This window comes from Fopius arisanus, unplaced genomic scaffold (genome assembly GCF_000806365.1).
Source record: "Fopius arisanus strain USDA-PBARC FA_bdor unplaced genomic scaffold, ASM80636v1 scaffold00042, whole genome shotgun sequence".
Classification (NCBI taxonomy): domain Eukaryota; kingdom Metazoa; phylum Arthropoda; class Insecta; order Hymenoptera; family Braconidae; genus Fopius; species Fopius arisanus.
Window position 1 is genome coordinate 813,034 of NW_011887781.1, and position 25,519 is coordinate 838,552.

Below are 25,519 nucleotides of genomic sequence, written 5' to 3' on the forward strand. Positions count from 1 at the left end.
CTTTCAAGTCTATCTCATGTTCTATTAATCTCATACTCTCACCCTCTGAGGATCCTCACTCCCTCCTAAATGCTCCATCCCTCCAGTGTACATCGCTCTGTAATATTGTTACAACACAATACAGCCGAAACAGTGTTCGCCTTCCCTGGCCCCTCTATAACCCCCTCTATAACCCCCTCTATAACCCCCCCCTCATCCACCTCTGACCCCCTCTCCTATTTCTACGTGCGCAAGTACAGTGGACCCATCCAGTGGTATATGAGCCTGGTTACTGCTGAAATGCTCGCCTATAGCGTACCCATCAAGTTTCCTAACTGTGGATATTGCTTGACTGTTCTGCTACTGAATCAATATCACTCATCCTGGATGCAGTGATATCTCCGCTGTGTGCATTATGTTTTTTGTTGGGAGGCCTCAATGCAATATCCAATTAGTCTCACTTTTTAAGCAATATGCACAGTTTTAACTCATCCACTCAGTGGAATAATTGTTTGACACCTGTTCCATTATCACAAAATCATGTTAAACATTAAGATTTACCCTTATTACTGAGTAAAACCACTTGATTACTGTAATTACTGTAACTGTAATATCCCTAGTTTTACAAAATTAGATGAGATTAATATTTTGACAACGTGGACAAATTGAATGCTGTCGATGATTCCATTAAACAGCCCTTGAAGCTCTTTGATGCTATCAAACAGAAATTTTCATTTATCCAGGTGTTGAGATTGATTTTACTCTCTGTAAAAATCACAGCTGTTCTTCCTCGACATCTTTTGACCCCTGCCCTACCCCCAGAGTGAAAAAAAAAAGAAATATATGCCCCCATAGATAGAGTGCTATGCCATGCGTGTTCGCTCTTGCTGTAGGTATGTCGCGAGTTTCAACGTGGGGCGTGCAAACGCGGTGAGACGGAGTGCCGGTTTGCGCACCCCCTCGAGACGGTGCAGGCGAACGAGGACGGTTCTGTGACGGTCTGCATGGACGCTGTCAAGGGCCGATGCAATCGGGACCCCTGCCGCTATTTCCACCCCCCTCTGCACCTACAAGCCCACATTAAGGCCGCACAATCTCGGGCTAGCATTGCGGTAATGCATTCTTTCTGTCTCTGTCTCTTTCTCTCTATCTCTATCTCTCTCTCTATCTATCTCTCGTCTTGTTTTTTTTTTTTTTTTCAAATCCACCATCCTCTCTGTATTTTTTCCTCATGAAAGAAGACCGTTGGGGGACAATATTGAATCAAGTAATTCACCTATTTTCTATTGCCAATATTGATTGATTGAACTAGATTTCTTCTCATTCTCGACATGTTCACCCACTATTTCGGCACTGGAGAAAGAGCGGAAAAAGTTTTTTGGGCTTGCAAACTTTGTAATCCCCTCAAGTTTCTCAGCGTCTTTCATTCCACCTGGTTAGCCTCGACTCTGCCAAAAATTCTGGGCGAACATGGCCCTCGTAATTCTTAGAGTATACTGTAGAAGGCCTCGACTTTGATTTCACATCTTTGGGAGAAATGGGGGACAAAAAAAAAAATTGTTACTGGCAAAAGCCTTGGACTGATGAAATTTCCTCATTTACCTGAAAATAGTCTGTTCAATTTATATTACGCGAAATTGCCTTCCAGGGAGGAAGAGAAGAGAGGAGGAATATCTGCAAGGCAAATTTGATCCTTAATATTTTTTTATCTCTACCATTTCAATATTTTCTTTCATCCTATCCCGTGGTCTTTCCATCTGTTTCTTAAAGTTTCATCGTACTCCTCGGTTTGTTGAGTTTCGTGTTGAAGCTTCGGTCGCTGCGTCGCCTGTCGTCAATCCACCAATCGATATCTGTCGTATTGTACAATTTCCCCTATCTCCATATCGATAATTGAACGTTGCAATGCAATGAGAGTTATTTATGATGAAAATATCTAGTGTGAATTGGCTAAAGCCTACGCAGCGGTCAGAAACTCCACTGGGACGTGAGGATTCCACTGATTAAAACCATCAATGAATATTCCTATCGATATCTCGACTCCTCACCTCTCAGTACCCTCAGTTTGTTGCTTTTGTGTTCGTCCATCTATCAACCCTGTTTGACGTAAGCCATGAAAGTAGTGTGTAGTCCTACGTAGCTGTTGAATTACCCATATTACTTTTTTTTTTAATCATCACAAGAACACCACTGTTTTCTATTTTCTCTCTTTCTAGCAGCCTATCGCAGCTATCGAGGTGCAAATAAACTAGTTGCAAATACACCAAATATTATAAATTAATATTTATCACCTTGAACAATTTGATTAGATGATAAATGATGCAGTTTTATTACCTTGCTGTAATCCAGTTGCGTCGTTATCACTCGATTCTAGTATAAATCCAGGTACAATGGCTTTACCCGTTATTCATTAATCAGTGGATTTTATTTTGGCGAATTGAGTGATACCGCGTCACAACGTAAACATGTAAATAAATAGTAGTTAAAGTACTCCTTATTCATGAATGATAAAAGTGAAAAACACAACCTTGCTGACAAGCTGTGCTGCACGATAATCCCCGGCTATCAACCCCGCTGCTGTTTGCTGCCCCCCAACACAAAATATATAAAAAAATAAAGCGCCTCTACACTCCTCACCAAATAGAATGCAGGATATATCACTCGAGCTAACGAGGCAAATTACATAAAATTATGGGAATGATTGAATACGAATGGATCGAGGAGAGATACGTTGGATCTCAGAAGAATAAAACGTCATATATCACTCGAAAATGAAGGATTCACTTCGATGTGCATTTCCAATCGATTGACCCCGATGAATTTTATATTTTGTTTCCTTTATCCTGCAATGGTCTCTCATTTTTTTTCCATTACTCGTCGTGGGAATTGTCACCAGGAATTAACTAGATCCTTCCACACGAGGGGAAACTATTCCAAATTCGTTATTCGGAATTGTTTCATTCTTTTCATCGAAAAAAAAAAATAATAGATCCCCGAATTCTTCTTTTATTTCCAAATAAAACTTGAAATTCAGTTTTCACTGAATATCTCTGAATCAACTGACATTTTTTTCCGAGATATTTTTTTTTAAGAACTTCCTTTCAAGTTTTAATTCTCCTTCTTTGTTTCTCTTGTTCCACAATTTCTGTGTATTTTCCTCTCGTTTTCTCACGACTCAACTTGAATTCAACGATCGGAGCTTGTTGGAGGAAAAGAAAATGAAAGAAAAAAAAAAGGGGGAAAGGAGAAATTTTCAGCAAACATCAGCACGGATGACCACGCCGCACCATCCGGACACGAAGAGTATCACGTCAATGGATACCGGCAGTACCAGCTTGTTGGCAGGGAAGTCTCATTCTCTACAATGGCCTTTAACATCAGGAGGGTGCATTTTTATTGAAAAATCCTCAATCAATTGAATATTAAAATTCATTAAACATTGGTAAAGTTCAATAATCATTTTAAATTTCACCACAATCTGATACAATGCACTCTTTGGTATTATCGCGCCATTTAATTGGATGTTTGTCAAGTGTAAAACACAGTAATTCCCCTGTACACATTTGTTACACTGTCTTATTTAATACCATGACACTTGCACGTACACATTATTCTCACGTGTGTTCATTCACCGGACGACGAAAATTGCACATTCTGCCCACGCCAAACACCTGCAACGACAGCGAACGAGGAGACGCGTTGAGACATTTTAAAAAATAACTATATCCAAATATATATCCATAAATAGACAGAAAATACGTGATTATTCGTCAATAAGGAATCGCGAGGTTAATGGATAAAATAATTCAAATTAATTTCAGATGCTTGTGGGAGAGCGGTAAACTCTAGGCTTGATGCGTAATCATTTTTTTCTCTCCCCTTTTTTTTTTATTGATTTTGTATTTTGGGCCTGATGCACATGAAAGCGGTACGAGAATGGCTACCCCAAGGGCCGTGATTAATCGCTAACGAGGAAGACTAGAACTCGACACACACCACTTGCTAAACATTAATTTATGCCAGAAATGCCAGAGTATAATTTGCAGGAGTTGCCAGTGCCAGAAATGCCAGCACCAGTAGACGAATGGGAGCCTCGTGTCTACTAGCAATACACTTCTTATCTATTCTCTGTGGAATATCTATGGTTTTTCTACAAGTGATTTCAATGATTTTTCTTTCCTCACTATCGATATTTCGTCGTGTGATAAATCTGTCAATTATTTGCAGAATTGCCCGGTTGACGATGACCTGGACATATCAAGATCATTCATTTATTTCCGATGATTATTAATTCCGTCGCAACACTTTACGTTATTATATCTATATTTAATCGATAATTTATGATCTCAAACTATTTCTGCCTAAGAGAAGCCTCAACTTATCTTTTTTTTTTCTTTTTTTGATTTTTATCTTGCCCTCTTGCTGACCGATGCTTCATGCTTGCTGAATACAAATCTTCGTGCCGCTTCGCTACCTACCAATTAACGCCTGCGAACAAATTTATATATAAAAAAAAAAACCAAAATAAATCTGCCGACGAACATAAAACTGTCCCGAACGCACGACTGACCAATCACCATCCGCCACAATAAACCGAATCTATCGAATAATCGACGGATTGAACGGTGAAAACAATCATAATGAACTTACTGTTAAACAATTCATACTGAATGGAATGTGGGAAAATGTCGGATGGGCAAAAAATAAGCAGACGGGATCTTTGTCTACGAGTGTGACGGGATTGGGCGCTATGGCTGGTGGAGTGTCAGGAGTGCCTACATCGGCTGTATCTAGAGGACTTCAGAATGCCAGTATGGCGAGCATCGAGCTCGGAAAGAAGCGGATGCGCGACACCAATGATGATCTGCTAATGGTACCACGGCTTTTGCATGGTGTACACCTTCCTTTCTGTAGCTGGATGAGAGCAATTATTTATTTACCAATGAAAAACAAAAAAAAAGATCAATCCAATCCCTTAACCCTGACAAAAAAATACCTGACAAATTTTGAAAAATCTTTGAGCCATTATTATTCCCATAAACTTTTTCAAAATAAATAATTGCTCACAGCCTAAAATAGTTTATACTTTTAAGTTTTACATTAATAGTTAATTACGATTGTAAATACACTGCCGAGCGCGCTTAGAGATCTAGCTCCTTTGATTGAATCGAAACAATTGTCCCATTGTCACCAATTTGTCCAACCTCGAGACATCCGTCGAAAAAGTAGTTCATCACCAGGAAACGCTCCACCATCCGTCGGGGGTTTCCTGCAGTGTGACAGATCAATTAATTTTATTGACTTATTATTACTCCCCGTGATGAGATCATTCTGAAAAGAACTTGCCACTGCCGATTATTCATTTCTCTTCTCTCTCTCGTTTATTAATTTATTCTTTTCCTGTTCCCGGAGCTTACGCCTCGTATTGTATTTATAGATCATCAACGATCGATATATTTTTTTCAAGTATCAAGACCCAAAAGTTTCCTCAATTTATTTTATTCATTTATTTTCTTAACTTGGGGGGAGGTGATATTTTGGGGAGTCCCTGGTAGAGTCTCAATTGACACGATATATTAAAATACGAATAGTTAAAGTGAAAAAATCGTAGAGCTTGTTGAAATTTTCCAATTCACTCAATGACAACGGAAGGAAATAAATTGAGTGAGCGAATTGTGTTTCGTTTGTAAATTTCAAGCTTGCGCCGATGATGCATGTTGTGCTTTTTGAGCCCTTCTCCCCGAGGTGATGGTGCAATGGACGTCATCCCCTCGACGATTACATGAATACAAAGTGCCTCGAGGTTCATTGTTCATTGAACAGTTTCCATTGAACCATATATTGATAAATATATGTGTACATGAACGGAGAGAAAAAAAATATTCCCACGTTAAAAATATGATTTTTAATTTGAGAACATTTTTATTCTCAGCGATCAATCCTCTGCTTATCACCTGTCAATCGTAATTCAATGTAGAGTCACGTCGAGTTTAACCGACGAGCACGATAGACTGCTTACTACACTTGCAATATAAATTATTCACTTGAGTACAAATATCTATATATATATATTTTTTTTTTGTCACCACACGAGCTTTCTCCGTCAAAATCACTCGAGTTTGGACGAATGAAAGTTGAGACAAGACAAGAGATGATCAATCACGTGGCAATCGGGCTTGAGCTTTCGCACTACGTCCGCAGCTTACGACTAAATTTTTCCTTCGAATAAATATATTATTTGGCTTCTGCAAACTTTTTTTTATTCATTTGTAATAAAACAAATCGTTCGCTGCTTCATTACAATCGTTTTATTTCCTTTAATTCATAACTTTTCTTCCGTTTTTGTTTTTTAAATGATAAAAAAAGGCATTCGCTTACTTTCTATTCTTCATTTTTATCGCGTTCGTGATTCACGAGTGTTATCGATACAAAGTTTGTTTTTTTTTTCTATTATTTATGTTGATTTATGTTAACTAACGTTCAATCACTTACTGAAAATGTTTAATTCGGCTTCCATTGGCACATATTATCGTCGTGATTAATTTGATTGAATAAGACTTGGTCGAATTACGCTGTTCATCTAGGGACCAACAATGAGACAAATATCGCGTGTTTTACCGGCATTATTCCACATCGACATATGGCTATTGGTGTTGACTGTGTAATCACCACGTGATAGAGTCAATTTTACAGTTTTTCAATCCAGCTATTGTAACTCTCGTCGATTGGGCAACATCGTCCTCAAGCTGCGTCATCGGCACAACTTGTAAATAACTAACATTTACCTTGTTCAAGCCATTATATACCCACCCCATGACCCCACCCCCCGGCTCTGAAGAATTACAAAAATCCAAGATAAAATAACACCAAAAAAGCTAAATGCCACACACCCTCGAAAATAGTTGAAACCTATCCTGTCTTTGTTGCAGATGGAATCAAAGTCATTCGGGTCTTTCTACTACGACAATTTTGTAAGTGTAGCACCAAAAAGAAAAAAAAATCACTAAACACCATTCCAACGAAACGCGCTACGAATTCTATCCAAATCAAAGTCATCATCTTTATTTTTCTTTTTTTTCCTAATTATTCAAAGCTAGAGAAAAAAGCAAAAGAGCTAAACGAACGAAAAAAAAAAGCGAGAGGCAGCAGTGATCCTGTCGGTGGAGCCATGCACTCGATGTCACGAGAGCAACCAATTAAAAAAAAAACTGATTATTATTTTGAAAGAATGAAATGAAAGAGTGGAAGTAATTGACGAATGTATTTTCCCGTGATTTCAGGCCTTTCCGGGTATGGTACCGTACAAACGTCCAGCTGGGGACAAATCTGGTATGCCAGTGTATCAGGCAACTGGTGCAACGACCTATCAGCAGTTAATGCAGCTGCCGCAGCCGTTCGTGCCTGTGTCATGTGAGTACGCTGGAACACCACCCCTTCCTCAAACCTCTAACCAGTCGATAGCAAGCGCCCAAAATTCAATCCAATCCCAGGCGTCATCTAGTCTGGCCCAGGTGTCTGAGTCAAATGGTGTCTTGGGGGTTAATAATCCACCACCACCACCATCAACAGCAAGTAGTGCTGGTATAGGAGTTGGTGGTGCTGTTGGAGTTAATCCCAATGATAATAAGCAAGTAGCGTCGAATCACGATGGTGAAAATACCCGTAACTCTCCCGAATTGAATCACTCGAGTTCACCCCAAGTTAATCAACTGACAGCACATTCAGCTGGTGTATCAATACCGACAATGAGCGCTATGACTACCTCAATGCCCAATATACCAAATTTCTCAATGTCCAATATTGTATCTCTGGCGAATGCGAGTTTGCATCAGGCTAATGTCAATTCAATGGCCAACTACACGATGGCTAACATGGCGCACTTTAACGTACTCAATACCCTGGGGATGGGTCACAATCTAGCGACAATGGATCCAGCAGCCCTAGCTAAGGAAGTCGCCCAGAAGAACTATGCAAAGGCTATTAAGATGCAGACAAGTCAGCAATACGGCATCAATCCACTGACAGCTTTGAACTACACTGGAGTTGCTCTCAACAAACAAGCACTCGCTATCAATCAAACACAGGCAGCAGCCGCTGCAGCAGCAACTGCTCAAACACGTCAGATGTTACCTCCTGGTCTAGCCGGTATCCCTGGTGGACCACTCAGTGGTCAACTACCAGCCAGTCTTCTCCATCATTACCAAAGACCACCAAGTGCAACTCCTATCAATCCTTACTCATTAATTCGTCAGCATCCTATGTTACATTCACCCTACGTTCAGGCATCTTTCCCTGGGGTACCGGCTGCTGCTCTGCAACAGGCCACCAATCCCTACGCCCAAAATCCCTACACAATGCTACCTGGCATGAGTGCTGTGGGAGTTGCTGGGGTGCCAGGTGTTGCCACTGCTGTACCCGGAATTCATCAGGTACCCACTGCCAATCCTGCAACGATAGCAGCACAACCTCAGGTTGCCATTCCCGTGAGCACCGGGGTCATAATGCAGCCCTACAAGAAAATGAAAACTACGTAAAGATCAGTGCCAGATATTATTGGTATTTTGAGAGTTAACGAGTATAGTTTCATTTTCTAGTCAGACATTGTCGATGAACAGTGCCTTAATGACTCGATTCCCATTAATATTCAATCACTTTAATATTCTCGAGTCGAGTGACGTGGATTATTTCTAATCTACTATTCATTTTAAACGATTAATATACGTTATATATATATTTTTTCACATACGTCGTGCTAAAGACTGTTTTAGTTTTTCTATTTTCTCCTTCTAAATATTTTTTATCATAGTCAATAATTATTGGTGATTGTTTTCTCTTTTTTCTTGTTGTAAACGTGGTTTTTTTTTTGTCGGGGAATTGTGCACGAAGTTTTTCTTTCGATAAAATTTAATGAATACTATTTGTTTTTATTTTTATTAGGACTTAAGAAATTGTTACGACGTAGTTAGTGAATATTCGTCACATTAATGTCAATTCTAATGAATTTTTAATGATATTTTAAACAAATGGCCGTGAGATTTGAACGCATAGTCATGTGTCCTAAGCGCACTCTTGCCGCAATTCGTTTTATTATTTGATAAAGCATGTTACTGTACCTATCATTTAAGTTTATTTGTTATTAATAGTATTTAGTTTTGATCGCGGATAAACGCTGATACTAATATTACTCAATTTGGGAGAGTTACATGTCACGTAAAAGTGTGACCGTACAAGCCTCGTGTTTCGACATTTTCCATCATAAAATAGACAAATATTAACCGCTGTTGGGGGAACGAGATGAATAATTTTCATCAGTGATAAATTCAGTGTTTAAAAAATAACACGAAAGCCATCACGATACACATTCACCAAATAATAACGCGGCCAATGCGTTTAATAAGCAGAGTAACTAATGTATTGTATTTTTATTAGTAAATATTAGTTAATAGGTCCTTGTCAGGATTATCTATGGTATAATCTAGACATAAGTGGGTGGAGTATGTGAGAAAGTGCATGAACGAATTGAGAAAGACACAGGGAAATGGAAATATACATTTAGAGGAAATTGAGAGTTTGGTGGTGGATGAAGGTACACTTGCCAGTGATTTGAAACAATTTTTGAATTGAATATGTCTTCAAGTACATTTATTATACAATTATTGCAAGTGATAGAGGTCTATATACTTGTATAAAGGATATCTCGTACCAAGTGGGAATAAAACATTTATATATTAATATATAATTGATAATGATGTACAATAGCCGGACATCTGCGTATTGGCATAAATTTTGTGTAGTGATTGTATCATTATGCTAGCCTAGGATGACGGTCACGATAAAAACGCAAAAGGCCAGGAAAATTATGATAAAGAAACATTAAACGAAGAGGTGGGAGGAGGTGAGAATTTGGGCGTGAGTCAACGAAGAAAAATAATCCTGATATACAGGGTGAAAGACCAGCTGAGTTCTTTGCTGGCGAAGAAAATAAAAAAATAGAGAGAAAAAGCGTCGCCTACGTTCTTGATCCTCCGAGCTCTTTGATCCTCTATGAGATTAAAAATGGCTCCTTCGGGCACAACGAAGCTCACGCATACTTGCAGAAGAGAATTGAATTAACGAAAAAAGATGAAACAAAATATTGAAAGAAAACGAAGAAGCCTTTATAGTTTGTTATCTACACGCTCCATGGAGGTAGAGCCCTTTGGGCATGCCGGAAGTCTTCCAATATGAAGCGGAAAATACTGAGCAGCTGTTTTTTTTTTTTCAGTCTGTGTAGAATTAATGTAAGAGATGAAAAAACATAACAAAGATTTATTGTAGCAAATACACAACACGGTGGGAGGAAAAAACAACCTGGAACCATTTTTCATCTTAGAAAGGAATTTTGTACGAGGGCCGTCCATTGTGATAGTATAGTATAAAATAGTGCCCTAATCACATAAACAGTCATCTCGAGTTTATGTTATATCACATGTCTACGTATATGTGGTTATGTACTAGTTTAAATAGTCATTTCAATAAAATCAGGCCTATTCCGTACCGAGGAATTAAATACAATGGCAATTGCGAATTGAAATTTATTTCTAGACTCAAGGAGAATAAGGAATTCATTGAATTACGCCTAGCTTGCTAAAACCGGTACTTTAGAGTTCTCTATTTCAATGTTAGTTTATAAAAAATAAAAAGATAAAAAAAAAAGAATAAACATCAAGAGAGAGGGTGGCTGGTTCTGGTTCTCAATCCAAGGCTTTCAGAAAATGAATTTAATTTTAATTTGTTGGGCTGTGGCGCCAAACGCCCGGGAATAGTCAATCTGCAATGTTGGTAAATTTTGATTAAAGAAGTGTTTATTTTAATTGTCTTGGGTAATAAATGTTATAGTTTTATTAGAATATTTGGTTTTCAAAATTGTGGTTTATGTGTGTTGTTACTAATTGAGAGTTTTAATAAGGTTGGGTGGGGGGTGGATAAGGGTAGGGTGGATTAAAAAAATGATGAAAAATAAGATTAATGTGTTTGGCCTTGTGTGTGAGAATCGTCGGAACACAGCGGAAGTGCCTTCCCTTGCACTAACACTCCACTGCACACGATACACGAACACCGAGTGAGAGTGGGAGAGAAAGAGTTTGAGGGATGATAAATTTGATGAATAGCACTACTTGATTGATATAAATATGCCTAATATATAATACTAGATTTATATATATTATACAAAATAATATATATATTGCGCAATAAAATTGTTGCATATTATTTGCGTGCAACGAAGATAAATAAACATACGTATATACACGTGCAAGAGATACAAATGAAAAAAATAAAAAAAAAAATGAAATGAAATTTAACATTCTAAGATATAACGATATATACATGCATACAGGTAGTATTTATTATTCTGTACTGTACCGTCTCTGAATTTTTCATGTACATTGTTGGATACACATACACAACATCCACTCGCCTATATATAATACTTGTATTATTGGAAAGAAGAAAACACAATTTACGTGTAACTCCGGGTATGCAAATGCCGAATTTCGTGCATTCGTTGATTCTCCAATAATAGGCAATACACAAGCGGATATTGCTCTCAATTAAAATACATGTAAATTACATGGGTTAAGTCTCTGATAATGCAAGTGACCTATTTTGGCAATCAATGTTATTAATCATTGATGAGGAATTATTGAGTAATAAAATGACATTTTGGTACTAGCCCTTCGGAATATTAATTATCGAATGCGCTTTAATTACAGGGCATATGCACGCCTGGGTGTTTTATGATTTGTTTTATTCGTCAGGAGTCAGCCAGTATTTGTAATAATAATGCTTGATAAATGCATGAGAATATTTGTTTTATTAATGCTTTTTCTTATTTCATTCTCTATTTCTATTCGACGATTATATATTATCCTGAGTCAGCTAAATATTCCTGTAATGTTTATTTTTATTATTATATTACTCGTACAATGAATATTGCGATCTCTGCTGAATAGCCTATCATTTAAAGCCTTATTCGCTTCCTGCTTCCCTAAATATGTTCCCTGTGAAATAAACAACTGATATTTAAGTGGATTATTACTGAATATTATTCGGACTTTGGTGCTTGTGCCATACACTGTTTCTACGTCACTCCTCATCCCCTCCCACCGACACATTATAATTATTTTCAACCATCTCACTGCAAAAGAAGTGTGTAAAATTATTAATTACCTCTTATGCATTAAATACAATAAAATGAAAAAAATGTTTCAATTTTTTTTTAATCAATCACAACGACATTGCCTAAAATAAATTCTCTCAATCACTCAACTTGACAAATAAAGTATTTAATGTTCTCTCTCTCTTTATCTCTATAGCTCTATCCCTGCATTTATTTGCTTTGAATATCAACACGTACCACGGACGATAAAGTCGAATATTGTACGCTCATCGGAAACCATCACGTCCGCTGGTTTAAACGTTGTCCTAAAATTTCCCGCACTCTATTCCACTATCCTATAAATGATCTCCATCAATGCTTTTCAGCGCTTTAGATACGATGATGGTGAGAGGTACAAGGTTTTATGGCACAGGTGGATTATTATTTAATTCCACCAAACAATCGCCACATCAGTGCAAACGTTTATTCATTGATTATTAATCAGCGACAATTGAGCGTTGGTGCATATTCATTGAGATTCACTAATGTTTTATCGTAATGATCTTCTACTTTCGGTGCTAGATTATGATAATCCCATTCCTGTACGACGTTGAAAAACAGCTTTAAGCAGTATCATATGCTGTAGAGAGTGCACGAAACACGCCACGTGCATCGTTATTTGTAAAAGTTATGTAACCGCTTTAGCCAGTCTCATATGGCGCATCGTTTATTCCCACTAGATCAATACGAATACAGAGTAGACAATACGCGAAGTAACAGTGTTTTTATGGAGAGAAATATGTGCCAATCGCTTTGTGTTTATTCACGTTTATTTCTACATTATTTATTTATTTATTTATCCATTTATCTAATTGGCTAGCTGGGACAGTGCACATTATTTCCTCTTTCTTAAACACATATCTCCGCCTAGCGAGTAAGTTGTTGCAGCTTTGCCGCATCCAGGCTTTTAAAGGGTACACGCAGGACGCTGACTGGACAAATGGAAGTTGTCATTCGTCTGGAATCGAGGGTAGAATCACACCTATGCTACTTTCAAAATATCCAAGTGAGCGAGGAACGAGTGCAGATTTTTTATGTATCACGCTGTCTATATGCTAATCCATTTTTACAATTATTTTGCCACTTATCAAAACTCCAGCATGCCCCTCACTTTACAAATCACTCATTAATGCTTCATTATTTATTTCACTTCTTTATAACTATTTCCAGTTTGATGACGATGTTCTCCCGTTTGGTTTATCTCGTGGATTTATCATTTCAACCATTCACTATTAATCGATGATTTTCTAATTATCGTTATTTTATAACTTATTTTTAGATTTAAAATGATGCATGATACGCTAATCCGTTCATGATCTCTTTTTACACTTTCTGTTTCATGCTTGCCTGGACTCGCCGCACGACTTTGAACTGAATGATTACACCCTTCCATCCTACAACCCCTTCACAACTCAATATAAATCACTGGAATGCTTCATCCTTATCCTCTCCGGAATCCTCTCCACCACGGAATTATGTTAAATGATAATACTCGTGCACCTGGCGGACGTCTTCGATATATCCAAAATTATCGGTAATCATTAAATTGTTTGTTTTTTTTTTGCTCAACTTGATGATGAAAAAATCATCATGTGGCGATTGTGGAGGCATCACCATCGGTAATATCAAATATGAAATTCGCAACACGCATCCATCAATTCCCTCACAATAATTCCTACCAAATTTTTTTTTTTGCCTCACTAATGAAATATATATTTACGAAACTTCTCTTGTTCGCTGTGTTAATGGATTATATGAAAACGATAAAAAAAAAAAAATTGGTGTTGGGCCTGGCATCTCTCACGACAACACGCTGGATTGCTCGACTGGTCGCCTTCACATGGTTTTAATCCCAAATTCAAACCAAATAAATAATTATATAATACTATGCACGAACCACCATTGCAAAAATGGATTTCTCTATTGGTGGACTTGTTAAACCCAAAATGGTACTGTCTCCTGTGGTGAATACGCGAACACTTTTCAACTACCTACACATCTCTTTTTTTACTCTCATTTTTGTTACTGAAAATTCAATTCGTCCAATAATTGTTCCTCTATTATTACGAAAAAAATCTTTTTTCACCACTTGTTGTCGTATCTGTATCCATATGAAAACCTAAAACATTACTGGTTGGATATTATTACGTAAATAATTTATATTTGGATATTTTGAAATGCTGGCTTGGTATGTGTGCACTGCGGCCGCATCATCGCCATGCCCGCTCATCACCCAATATTGGATTGAACTAAATAATCACCCCGGTACATGATTGGCAAAAAACCAAAAAAAAAAAAACAAAAACCAAAAAAAAAAACAATCAAAATCATCTCATCTCATTCGACCAATTGTTCCAATCACTTACTCATCAAATCATTCTCACGAAACCAAAAAAAAATCTATAAATCAATATGACCCCGAACGTTGAAATATTTCCACACGTCTGTTGTTAAATAATTTGGGACATGTACCTGGGTGCCCGGAGGGGATATTCAACGTGCCTCTCCCTTTGATTTGGTGCATTCTGCACTGAATTCGCTATTCGGATGGTAATGAAAATATATATATATCCACATATATATATTTATGATTGAAATACGATAAAAATTGTACGAACACTGCCTCGTTTGCTGCATGTGGATCGCCTTAGCAGCCTTAGCCACTGTCGGGGCCCCTGTGGTCCCTCAAAATGCTCACTGTGTCGTCTACACAGACAGCTGCGGACAGGTAGACTCATTATTGTAACCAGTTTTTACCCACCTCTCGGGTTTGCACTATACGTTTATCAATATTATCCTGACAATCAATAAATTGCAAAAAAAAAATAGATTAAACAGATTGAAAAGATTGATTATTCGAAAAACATTACACGTTTGATAATGCAAACCCGATATTTTAATGCTGCTAACCTTTAAGGATAGAAAGTGATAAGGACTAAGTAGAACAATCAAGCCATTAATTCGCAATTGAGATATTATTTGATAAATGTCCTTGTCTCTCACTAGACTTAGCTAACACGTAGCTTTTGGGGGCGTCTCCCTCACCGACTGCTCACCGCAACTATAACTGCGAATAACCACTGCCTTACCTGGTGTTTGTCTATTATCATAATTACGATCGTTATTATATTACTACTCTTGATAGCCATCGTCGTTTTATCCTATTCTTTTACCGTATGTGTGTACTCGATGAGAGACAAGTTGAACCGTGCACGCTTTATTAATTTTCATCATATCCCCTACTGTGTTTTTCCCATTTTTTATTGGGAGCATAAGATTATTCATCTCCGAATTGATCTTATTGAGACGATTAATATTATTTCATTCGCGATGAGTCACTCTTGTTCACTCGGTGATTTCTGTTTCAATGAACTTTGGACACGCGAGTATGTACATCACAGAAGTTTTTACCGTCTTTACCTTTTCTTTCGGCTTTCCGATGAATTGTCAGAGTGAAGGATTAACAACATGTCACTCGAAATCGCACGCGACCTTGCTGTCATAATTGGTGCAACTTTATTATTTATTCATTACAGAAAAACGCATAAGTCATATCACTCTTCGCTTGCCGTAGAAAATCGCTTTTGATACGCATTTATTATAATTATCAATCTGTTGAAGATGAAAGTTTAAAATTATGAATTGTCCATTGAATTAATTACAAGGAAATATTTCCGAATGAATGCTACCTCGCATTATCTGCACGCACATACGATTATACATTCTCGGCTGTACATTGTTCCTCTTTATTTTTATGGCAACGTTGAGATGATGTATGGTCCGGTATTTATTTAAGTGGGGGATATAATATCTTTAGCTTAGCGATTTTCGTTCTCTTCTTTAACCGGTAATGATCGTTAATTAATTATTAGATTGTTCGGTGATAAAAAAATTTGGCTGTGTCGTTATGGTTGCGGAGATGGCAGTTGAATAATAGTGTTGAACTTATTTGCAGTAGAATACATTACATATTAATTTGAAAAAGCTTTATGATTTTACCCTCATTCTATTTTTTAAATGCCAAAACCCGCTAACTCTCCGCTGTATCTTGGTTTGTTGCGTGGAACACGAGGTCCTCAAGCCCTACTTTATTTTTATCAGCTCTTATAAGCTCTATCAATGGCAAGTGAATAAATACCAATGACCAAGTGATAAAACGTAATTAAAATACAGTAGATCACTTACCTTTACGTTTTTTCTCTTGTAGTAATTGTCATTTTTCATGCAACCTGTTGATAAATTCATCATTAGCTATTGAAGTAGAGTGTGAATGTGTGTGTTAAAGCAGAGATATATCTCACGCACACGAACCAATCGGCGGTAGTTAGCGCTTGGCGATGAGAGAAAAAAAAATGCTTGGGTGACGTGTGTCAAGAAGAAACATTGAGTATCATAAATCCTACGAAAATATTGTTTTCTACTTTGCCGTTACAGTTACAGTTACGTTACGAGATTATTAACATTATTCATTTGTCCAAGGGCTTGGTTTATTTAATTGAATATGAGTGATAATTTTTTTAATTTTTCATTAAAGTTTCTATAAATGTTTAAGTAACAAGAGGTTGAATTTGTTTGCACAAATTATCACCCAAGCACAAGAGCCCCCTTCTCCCGGGCCCATTATTTGCATGACAAGACTCTGTGTTCGTAGCGAATTATTATATTATATCTATCACAGTCTATATTAATATGCTGTATATTATTATAGACTATTGGGTAATTGCAAGAGAATTTTTTTCATTATTCGCAACTCTATCCCCAAATATACTTTACAGTGTTTATATAGACGAGGATATCCGATAGGATTCGACTATATCTCGTTGCGATATGAGTAATCCGTGTTATTATACTATATTTGTTGATAGTTTTTTAATACCCGTTTATTGACTCTTGCGTAATATTTTTGCACGCTTCAATGGTGAAACCTAATGGTTTACTTATATCATTAAACGCGGTATACATATATCTACGTATATGTATATTATTTCCTTACATCATCATTTATTTTAACATATGTTTATATTGTTTTTTATTTCAAGCGTAATTTGGATAACTACAGTTCAATTATCTCGTAGGCTGTTTAATGCTTATTACTCTAACGTTTTTGCTAACATGAATTATTTCACTTATAAATTGATGTTTAATATGTGAGCTACCGTTCATTTTATTTCAAATGGTCACGCTCTATTACGAAATCATTCGTACTTCGTGATTATATTATTTTGATAATCCATTAGATGCGCGTGGTTACCTGTGTGTTTATTTGTCTTCACTTCATTTATGATATTAGTATTGAGATAATTTTTATCTCTCATTCCTTGAGTCTATCCTTTTTAGTTTCGTGTTTATATTATACGAAATTGCTTCAGGGAGATTTTACGATATTTTTCTTTCGCTGTCGGAGATACATGCATGTATATTCGTGCGTTATTATTATCATTTCAAGCATTTCGAATACACCTATTCCGAGTATCCGAGTAATATGTTACACATATTTACAGGTTTTTATCATTGTAGTCATTGTTGGGGGATGATAATGATTGGGAATAATTCAAGCCGGATCCTATTGCAGTTTCCTTAATTTTGATTTCACCATGTTAATTGATAATCATTATACATGGGATTTATTCAAGTCTAGTCAGTGAAAATGGCCCCGAGGAGAGGGCTCTCACAAATCGCCAATTCGCACAATTCACTAATCCAACGAATAATTCAAAATAAGTATATAAATATTGGATAATTGTTCGTTGAATTAATTAGCGAATTAATAACTAATGAAACCCATTGATTATTCATAAGCCACGTTCTCGCACTAAATGTGTTGAGAGTGCATTCAAAATTATCTGGAGGAGAATTCAAAATTCGGGGGTTTTTATTCAATTATTTTTCAACCCAACGTCCGTCTGACAATTACACACGAGGCAAGGTTAGCTTGCAAGTTAATTTGAAATATGATACAAGCGCCAGGGATTCCCCACCCCTCATTTTTTCAAGAAATAAAGAAAATAACGTTCTACTGCAAATTTACATATACTACATAATGTACAAGCGAACGATGCTGCTAGTGCCCATTAATAAATTGAAATGGCAAAAATTATGATTAAGCGTATCGTCGTTCTCTCGTACATTAATTAGCTCTAAGTACCTTTAATATTCACGTACGATCCAATTTATAGAGCATGTGATGGATACATGCTCTAGGAAACTGGAGAGTCTGAGTGTGGGTGACGGCGAGAGTGTAGACAGAGTGTGTGAGTTATATTAATAAGGTTTTCCCCTTAAATATTTTTTTTTTGCCTTTTTTTTCTTTCTTTCGTTATATTTTCCATTGAATTAATCAACATCGAGCATTACAGAGAGTGGATTATTTTATTTCAGTTACTGGACACCCTCCCGGTGTGCCAAGATTTTAATCGACAACTTTGCAACCGTCCCGCCTGCAAATTCATCCATCTCCATGACGGTAACTACATATTCCGAGAATCACCATCTTTAAGGGTATCATACACCCATTTATTAAATTAAAAATAAATGTTTTAGGAAACGTGGAGGTGGTGGATAACCGCGTGACCGTATGCCGAGACGCGGTGAAAGGCGCCTGCATGCGACCCCAGTGTAAATATTACCACATACCGGTGGCCCTACCACCGGCACCTCTGATGGCCATCGGTGCATCCTCGAGCCCCTAAAATTTCACCGAGAAATAAAAAATGACTCTCCAACATGCCAAGAATTGACGAGACCATCAATGCCACCAAGAAGAACAATCCTCCCACTAATTTCAAAAGTATTAATGCAAGGAGAGTAAAAAGATCCCTTCAAGCGTCGAAATTTTCGTGATGAACGAGTATCACGGCTGATGTCATTTATCCTGGTGCTGTTAGAATTAAAAAAAAAAAGGAAAAAGAGGAAGATGAATGAGTGAAGTGATGAGAGAACGAATTAATTTTTCTGTTGGTTGTATTTTTTAATGCATGCCACAGCAGCCGAAAGTCATTGGAATGTAAATTCATCAACAGCCGATGGATGACAATAAGACGGAAATAATCAGAGTAGAAGGAAACCATTCACGTTCATTTGCAATCTGCATTAACCCCTGCCAGAGGATAGAACGAATGGAATGCGAAGAGAGCAGTAAATCCATTGGACTCTTTTAAACAGATTCTACCAATTTCAATGGCTTCACTCGGCGTTGATTAGTCTTTCCTGTCCTGCGGCCCAGCCACAGACAATGTTGAACCGGCCACTAGGTTAAGCAAATGTTCTTTTTTTTTTCTTCACATCTCAACAAAGTTTTTATGAATATTGTTTCGACGAGTATTTTCTATAGTTTTGTTATTATTCTGTAATCTTAATGATATGTTGTATTTTAATTCCAGTTACTGCAATACGTAAAATACTGGCAGAATTTCGAATTGATCTGACTAGTATTGAATCTTCTGTTTAATAATTTTATTTTGTTAACTTGTGTTGAATTATCCAGTGATATATTTTTTTTTTATCATGGAAAACGTTTTCATGGATAAAAAATCAAACCGAATCTCTGAGTTTTATGTACACTGAATGACAAATAAACAGCAACACATGGAGAAATGAAATGAAATACAAATAAAATGAGAAAAAAAAAACAAAGTAAAATGACAAAATCCACGCTTCCGGGGATTTTTCCCACCGTTTCCCGAGTAATAAAATATGTGCGCGCAATGAAACACCCAACGGCGGGGTTGAGAGAGATGAGAGGAGCATTACAAGTGTTGTTTCATAACAAATACAAATACAATATATAAATATATAAATAAATAAAATAAAGATATATATACATAAATATATTATTTATACAGAGAGAGGAGAAATGAACACGTATGAACACACGGTGCTGACTTTTTGAGTCAGTCCATTGCGTGTACATAGGTGCATATAGGTAAATAAAACAAAACAAAAATAGTGAACTCTATCGCGTTAGTAGGCTAGCTAGGGACACGTGAGTCATCCCCAACGTTCGGTGAAATTGAATGAACAAGAGAATGCGTCAATGATGTAGTTTAAAAGACTATTGAGAGTGTGAGGAATTTTTATACTCGTTGACACCATTCAAAAAAAAAAATACATAAAGGTGAATTAAAATACAAAAAGGGAATATTTCAATTATTATATTGTTTGTACTATATGCATGTAAATGAGTGCAATAGCACCCATCAAGATATGTATATATGCAATAGAATCATCGGTTATTATTATTATAAAACTGGTGACATCGTGTAGGAAACAAATTCAATGTACATTATTGTTTCATTGTAATGGAGTAACAGAAGAAATGCTTTAGACTCTAACTCACTCAATACATAACACAAGACGAACACCGAAACGAGCCTGAGACCAGTAAATTTTCCATTTTCCAATAGTTTTTATTGACATTTCGATTATCGTGATAAGTCCGATTAATTCATCACAGAGGAAATAGGAAAAATCTCAGACAAATTGATTTATGTTCGAGTGAAATAATGACAGTTTATTATGAGTTTATGAATGAATTGTATAAAACATTTTCAACCGTCCAATAAACAATGCTGGAATCGTCTTCCTGGCAAATGTATCGGGTGACAGTCGCAGTTACGACAATGAAGAAATAATATTAAAAGAAATGGATAAATTAATCGTTTCAAACTAGTCATTGCGCATTATCGCAATCTATTTTTTATTTTCTCCGTCACCAAGTTAATCGGGTGATACACTAATTAAAAGCAAGGATCATAGTTTAATGATATGAAGGATAAAAGTAATGTGAAAGTTCCTTTACAGCATTTAAAGATCAAACGCCACTTTTAATCAAGTAACAATGATAACTGATGAATAAAAACACTCACTATTGGTATTAAAGGAAAGAAAGATGAGGAACGACTGGATGAGTTCGGAGGTTCAACTGATGAATTGTAAATCATTAGTGTAAATAATTTAGACATTACATTATGAATTTAAGACGATTGAGTGATCATAAGTGATTGAACATTTAACGTAATAATTTTATAGGCATACCTATGCTGAAGAAAAAAATGTCAAATATGTTTTTTGATGGAGAATTTTGCTGAGAGGAGAAATATCGCTTTTTTTTTTTATTTCATCTGATACTCGCGTTCGATAGTTCCCTAGCATTTCAATTCGTATCAAGCACCATTATAGAAATGGAGAGAGGTGATGTGAAAGGAATGAACATGCGTGCGATGATGCATTTGGCTGTGTAGCTGGGTAAACGTGGAGGATCACATTACCACCCAACTCGTTGACTAGAATCTTCTCAACGCTCATTTTGCCCCAAATAATGGTTCTAAATCGTCGAGACATCGATCAAACTTTTGGAATAATTATTACTCCGTTTAGTTGAGAGGTAGAAATTATCATAAACTTTAAACACAAGGGGATAGAATGGTGTAAGAAGAAATTATAGGCGAAAATTAATAGACGGACGAGTTCCTCCGTGCCCTAATTTAGAATGTAAATACAATTTATTATTCGTATTTTTAAAAAATAGGACGGGATAAATTAGACGTACAATCTCATTCGCTTCATTATTTCACATTTTCCAAATTAATAATCCTATCTTAAGAGAATTAGTTGCTTGAATTATTTATTTTCATTGCGAAAACATTTTTTTTTCGTTGATAAGCCGATACGTAGAAGTATTGACTAGCAACTGATAGAGTAAATCTGACAGATAGTGACATATCTTTCCCTTTAATACCAAGCGCTATGAAAATTCAGGAGTGAAGATTCAAATGAAAATAAACCGGTGGCCATAATCCAAATCTCAATCCATTGCCCCCTCGCACCCACCCACCCTCTCCCCATCGCTCCAAATATTAAAATGTGGATGACGAGACATTAAATCCACATGTCCCAAACAAACGGATCCATTGAAGTTTTGAGCTTCCTAACTTGAGTCAAGGGTTTTAGCTGCTGCAGCATGATATGCAATCACAAGGCAGTTGAAGAGATATATATGTATTCAGAAGAATAATCTTGTTGGTTCGAACGATGGAATATCGCCCGAAGGCCATGATATGAATGGATTTGTTTTCTTTTCTTTTCAATTCAATATTCATTGCCTATCGGCGATTTTCGCCATTCGAACTTGTTTCGCCGGCGCTTTGAATATAAAAGAAAAAAAAAATTATTAAGTGTTCGTGTAGAACTGCTTTTCAATGGTCAATAACACATCGAGCGTTGAATTAACAGTTGAGCAATAAAAATTGAGATGTTTTTTCAATGATCGAAGAGATTGATCTCTATGTGCTCGTGTGTACCCAATCCAGCTTTCGCCCGCTGTGCAATTTTTCAGGCTTCGCTGTGAAGAAAAGATGAACTGTAATTGAGGTAAAATTCTCGCCCCTGGGAGATAATTTTCTGAGTTTCTGCATAGTTGATAAAAGTTGAGAAAACGATAACGAATGATTAACACCGTCCACGGCTCCTTCGTTTCTTATTAATACTAAGTAATAGTTTATAGACCTTTGAAAGTGATTAATAGCAGATAGAGGTGATATATATTTTTTATTTAACTCTACATAAAATAGTCTAAGATCGGTACGATCGTTTCGTATTCAATGTTTTCCCTGGGGCGATTATCACTAATGATGTTTCAGTCGGACTTGAAACTCGAAAACGAAAAATACAAAAAAATAATGAGGAATAAACGGAATTAATGGAGTATTAACGTGTAGCTTGCGAATATAATAACCAATAGCAATTGATGACTCGAATATTTTCACCCTAGGCTATTACTAAATGTAATTAACGTCAGCAATCTGCAGACTATTATCGTAAATTGGTTTGTGTAAAACATCACAACATTATTTCGAAAATCCCATAGGTTCTGCAATTGTAGTGGCTTAGTGACTGTTAAATCTATATAATACGCAAAAATAACTCGTAATGCAACTTGAGAATTATTACCCAACAGTACCGTAATGGTCTTTCAAGAAAATTTAGAGTTTAAATGGTTGGAGAACCAGTAAACAAAATTCTTTCCCCACATACTTTAGTCCTACTAACATTTAACAAACAACTTATTCAAACTCAAAATCGTCTATTTCCTCATAAAGTGCTTCTGCAAAATGCATAAAAATAGCCAATTGCAGGGGTAAAACTTATCTTTGGCGATTAGCTTCTAACTGGTAGAGGATATATTTTTTTTCATGATAGATAGCTTTTGGCAGCTGAATTGCGTAAAGCTTGCTGCTCATAGACTATCCCAAGCATTTATGTCCCATTCCCTCTGTACTCGCACGTGCTTGGAGTCTCTGCAAATCTTCTGGATCCGCAAATCCTCCCAATTGTTCGATGGAATCCTCCAATTTGTACTGATTACGCTGAAAATTATTTACCATGACTTATCGCAGGTGTTGAAAATTCCCATATGTTTTTTCCTCTCAAGTTCTACATGTGTTCTTTCCGTTGTGATTACACCTATGTTCTCTTCCTCTCTATCGTTTACCCTCCCCTACCCCCCTTGACTACAAGTTCTTAAAAAAACAAAAATGATAAAATCTAAATTAATAATTAAAACAAACCGTGTATAAGTAATGAAAAATAAACGATTAATTATCGAAAATCTACATGAGATGAGAACGCCTAATAATTAAGATTATGAATTTACAAAGATATTTACACTTAAAATGAAAAATGATATGTAAAAGGGAGTCTTCTGTGGCAGCATAATATGCAGAAACTACTAGTACGACATTTAAATTAAATCTTGGGTCGTGAGATGTTTCGTAATCCACGTGATTCGAAATTATCCAATCATTGGGAAATAAAAATTTCGAATTCATCGTGGAGGAATGTGCATTAACGACGGTGATGTAATTAATTAACACGTAATCCCTTAATGTTATACTTTTTACCGGTGGTAGCACTTGGATGCGCGTCGAATCGAAAGAATTTATCCCATCCCCAACGAATTGTAAAAATAACAAAGAATGGGCATCAAACGTCTTGACTCGAGACGTTTTGAAATATGATAAGACTGACACTGACTAAGTGTTCGAATTGTTTTTAAAATAAAATTGACACAAAAATAAAAAAAAAATAAAAAGTAATGAAAATTCTCGACCGGGATATCAATTCGACGCGAATTGGAGAGCTGCACCCACCACCGGGCAGTTTGTGATATATTTAGTGAAAGACGGGAAAAAATTAACAAGAAAAAAGTGGAAAAAAATGGTTGTTATTAAGAATTAAAAAAAAAAAGTGACGAAGAGAAAGAAATACGCCTAGCGATATTACATCCACACTTACACACTACAATTATTATAGTGATATATGAATAAATAATCAGTAATTTATGTTGCTGAGGAGTGAGAAGGAACAACAATTGTAGCAATAAAATTCTTCATCGAGGTCGATGATTAAAATTTTTTATTGCAATTGTTCACAGTGGCTGGTGAAATTTTTTTTATTTTATTATGATGAATACGTAGTTGATGATAAATAGAAAGACGACGAGACGAATGGTCAGCCACTGCCGGTGAAGAATTGAATAAAATACGAGTGATATAACTGAAGGATTGACAAAAGAAGATGAGAAAATTAAAATTAATTGATGAATACATAACGATGACACTCACACACTATATATTGTAATATTATTTTTCGAAACTAGTAATGTAATGTAGATTATATTATAATAATGATATTGTAATAATCATTTCGTAATAGGATTAGGAAAGGATGGTGGTTGGCGGATTAAGGAGAATAAATTTCAAAGTGGGTCTGATCACAGTGCCCGACTGAATGTCCCCGGTATCAAGTATTTTTATCAATTTTTTTCCCCTCTATTTCATTTTCCTTTTCAATTAATTATGAGGATAAAATATGAAAATCATCACGAGGCATTCAGTCTGAGCGCTAGTGACAAGTGTACTGCCGTGAAATCTTTGATATTCCATTGAAGTGGATAACAAACGAAAAAAAAAAAAAAAACAAAAATGAAATGAAAAAATTCAACTGCTCCGTTTCTTCCGAAATACCACAGTCATTAATATTTTCCTTGCAATCTTCCAATCCCACTGTGCACTCAAACCCATTCGAAGAAACAACGTTTTTTTTTTCATCCAAAAACAACCACTGGCAGCTGAAGATAACTATTGTTATGATTTCATCAACTGAAACTAAAGTCAAAATAAAAAAATCTAAAATTTTATAAAAATTGAATGAAAAGTTATTATTTTGTTTAATCAAATTTTTTTTTTAATACTCATGGTATGAATGTTTTTACGATTAAATTGTACAAATATGCTGGCATGTTGAAAAAAAAGGTAGAGGAGGAACCAAATGACGTGAGAAAGA

At 36.2% G+C, this 25,519-nt stretch overlaps 1 protein-coding gene across 15 annotated transcripts in view; it reads left to right on the top strand.

Moving 5' to 3' along the window:
* LOC105266892 (protein muscleblind) overlaps nucleotides 1–18,810 on the top strand; it is a 128,951-nt gene extending 110,141 nt beyond the window's left edge. For 4 of the 15 annotated variants that reach the window (XM_011305356.1, XM_011305355.1, XM_011305358.1 and 1 more), the window contains 4 exons: nucleotides 873–1,091; nucleotides 4,691–4,852; nucleotides 6,909–6,950; nucleotides 7,260–9,961. In XM_011305356.1, coding sequence (XP_011303658.1) covers nucleotides 873–1,091; nucleotides 4,691–4,852; nucleotides 6,909–6,950; nucleotides 7,260–8,513 — 1,677 coding nt within the window. In that variant the 3' untranslated portion in view covers nucleotides 8,514–9,961. Of the gene's footprint in view, nucleotides 1–872; nucleotides 1,092–2,198; nucleotides 2,421–4,687; nucleotides 4,853–6,908; nucleotides 6,951–7,259; nucleotides 9,962–18,556; nucleotides 18,642–18,718 lie in introns of those variants that run through there. The other 11 variants (XM_011305361.1, XM_011305362.1, XM_011305363.1 and 8 more) reach the window with 8 other exon arrangements.
* Nucleotides 18,811–25,519: the final 6,709 nt, after the last annotated feature.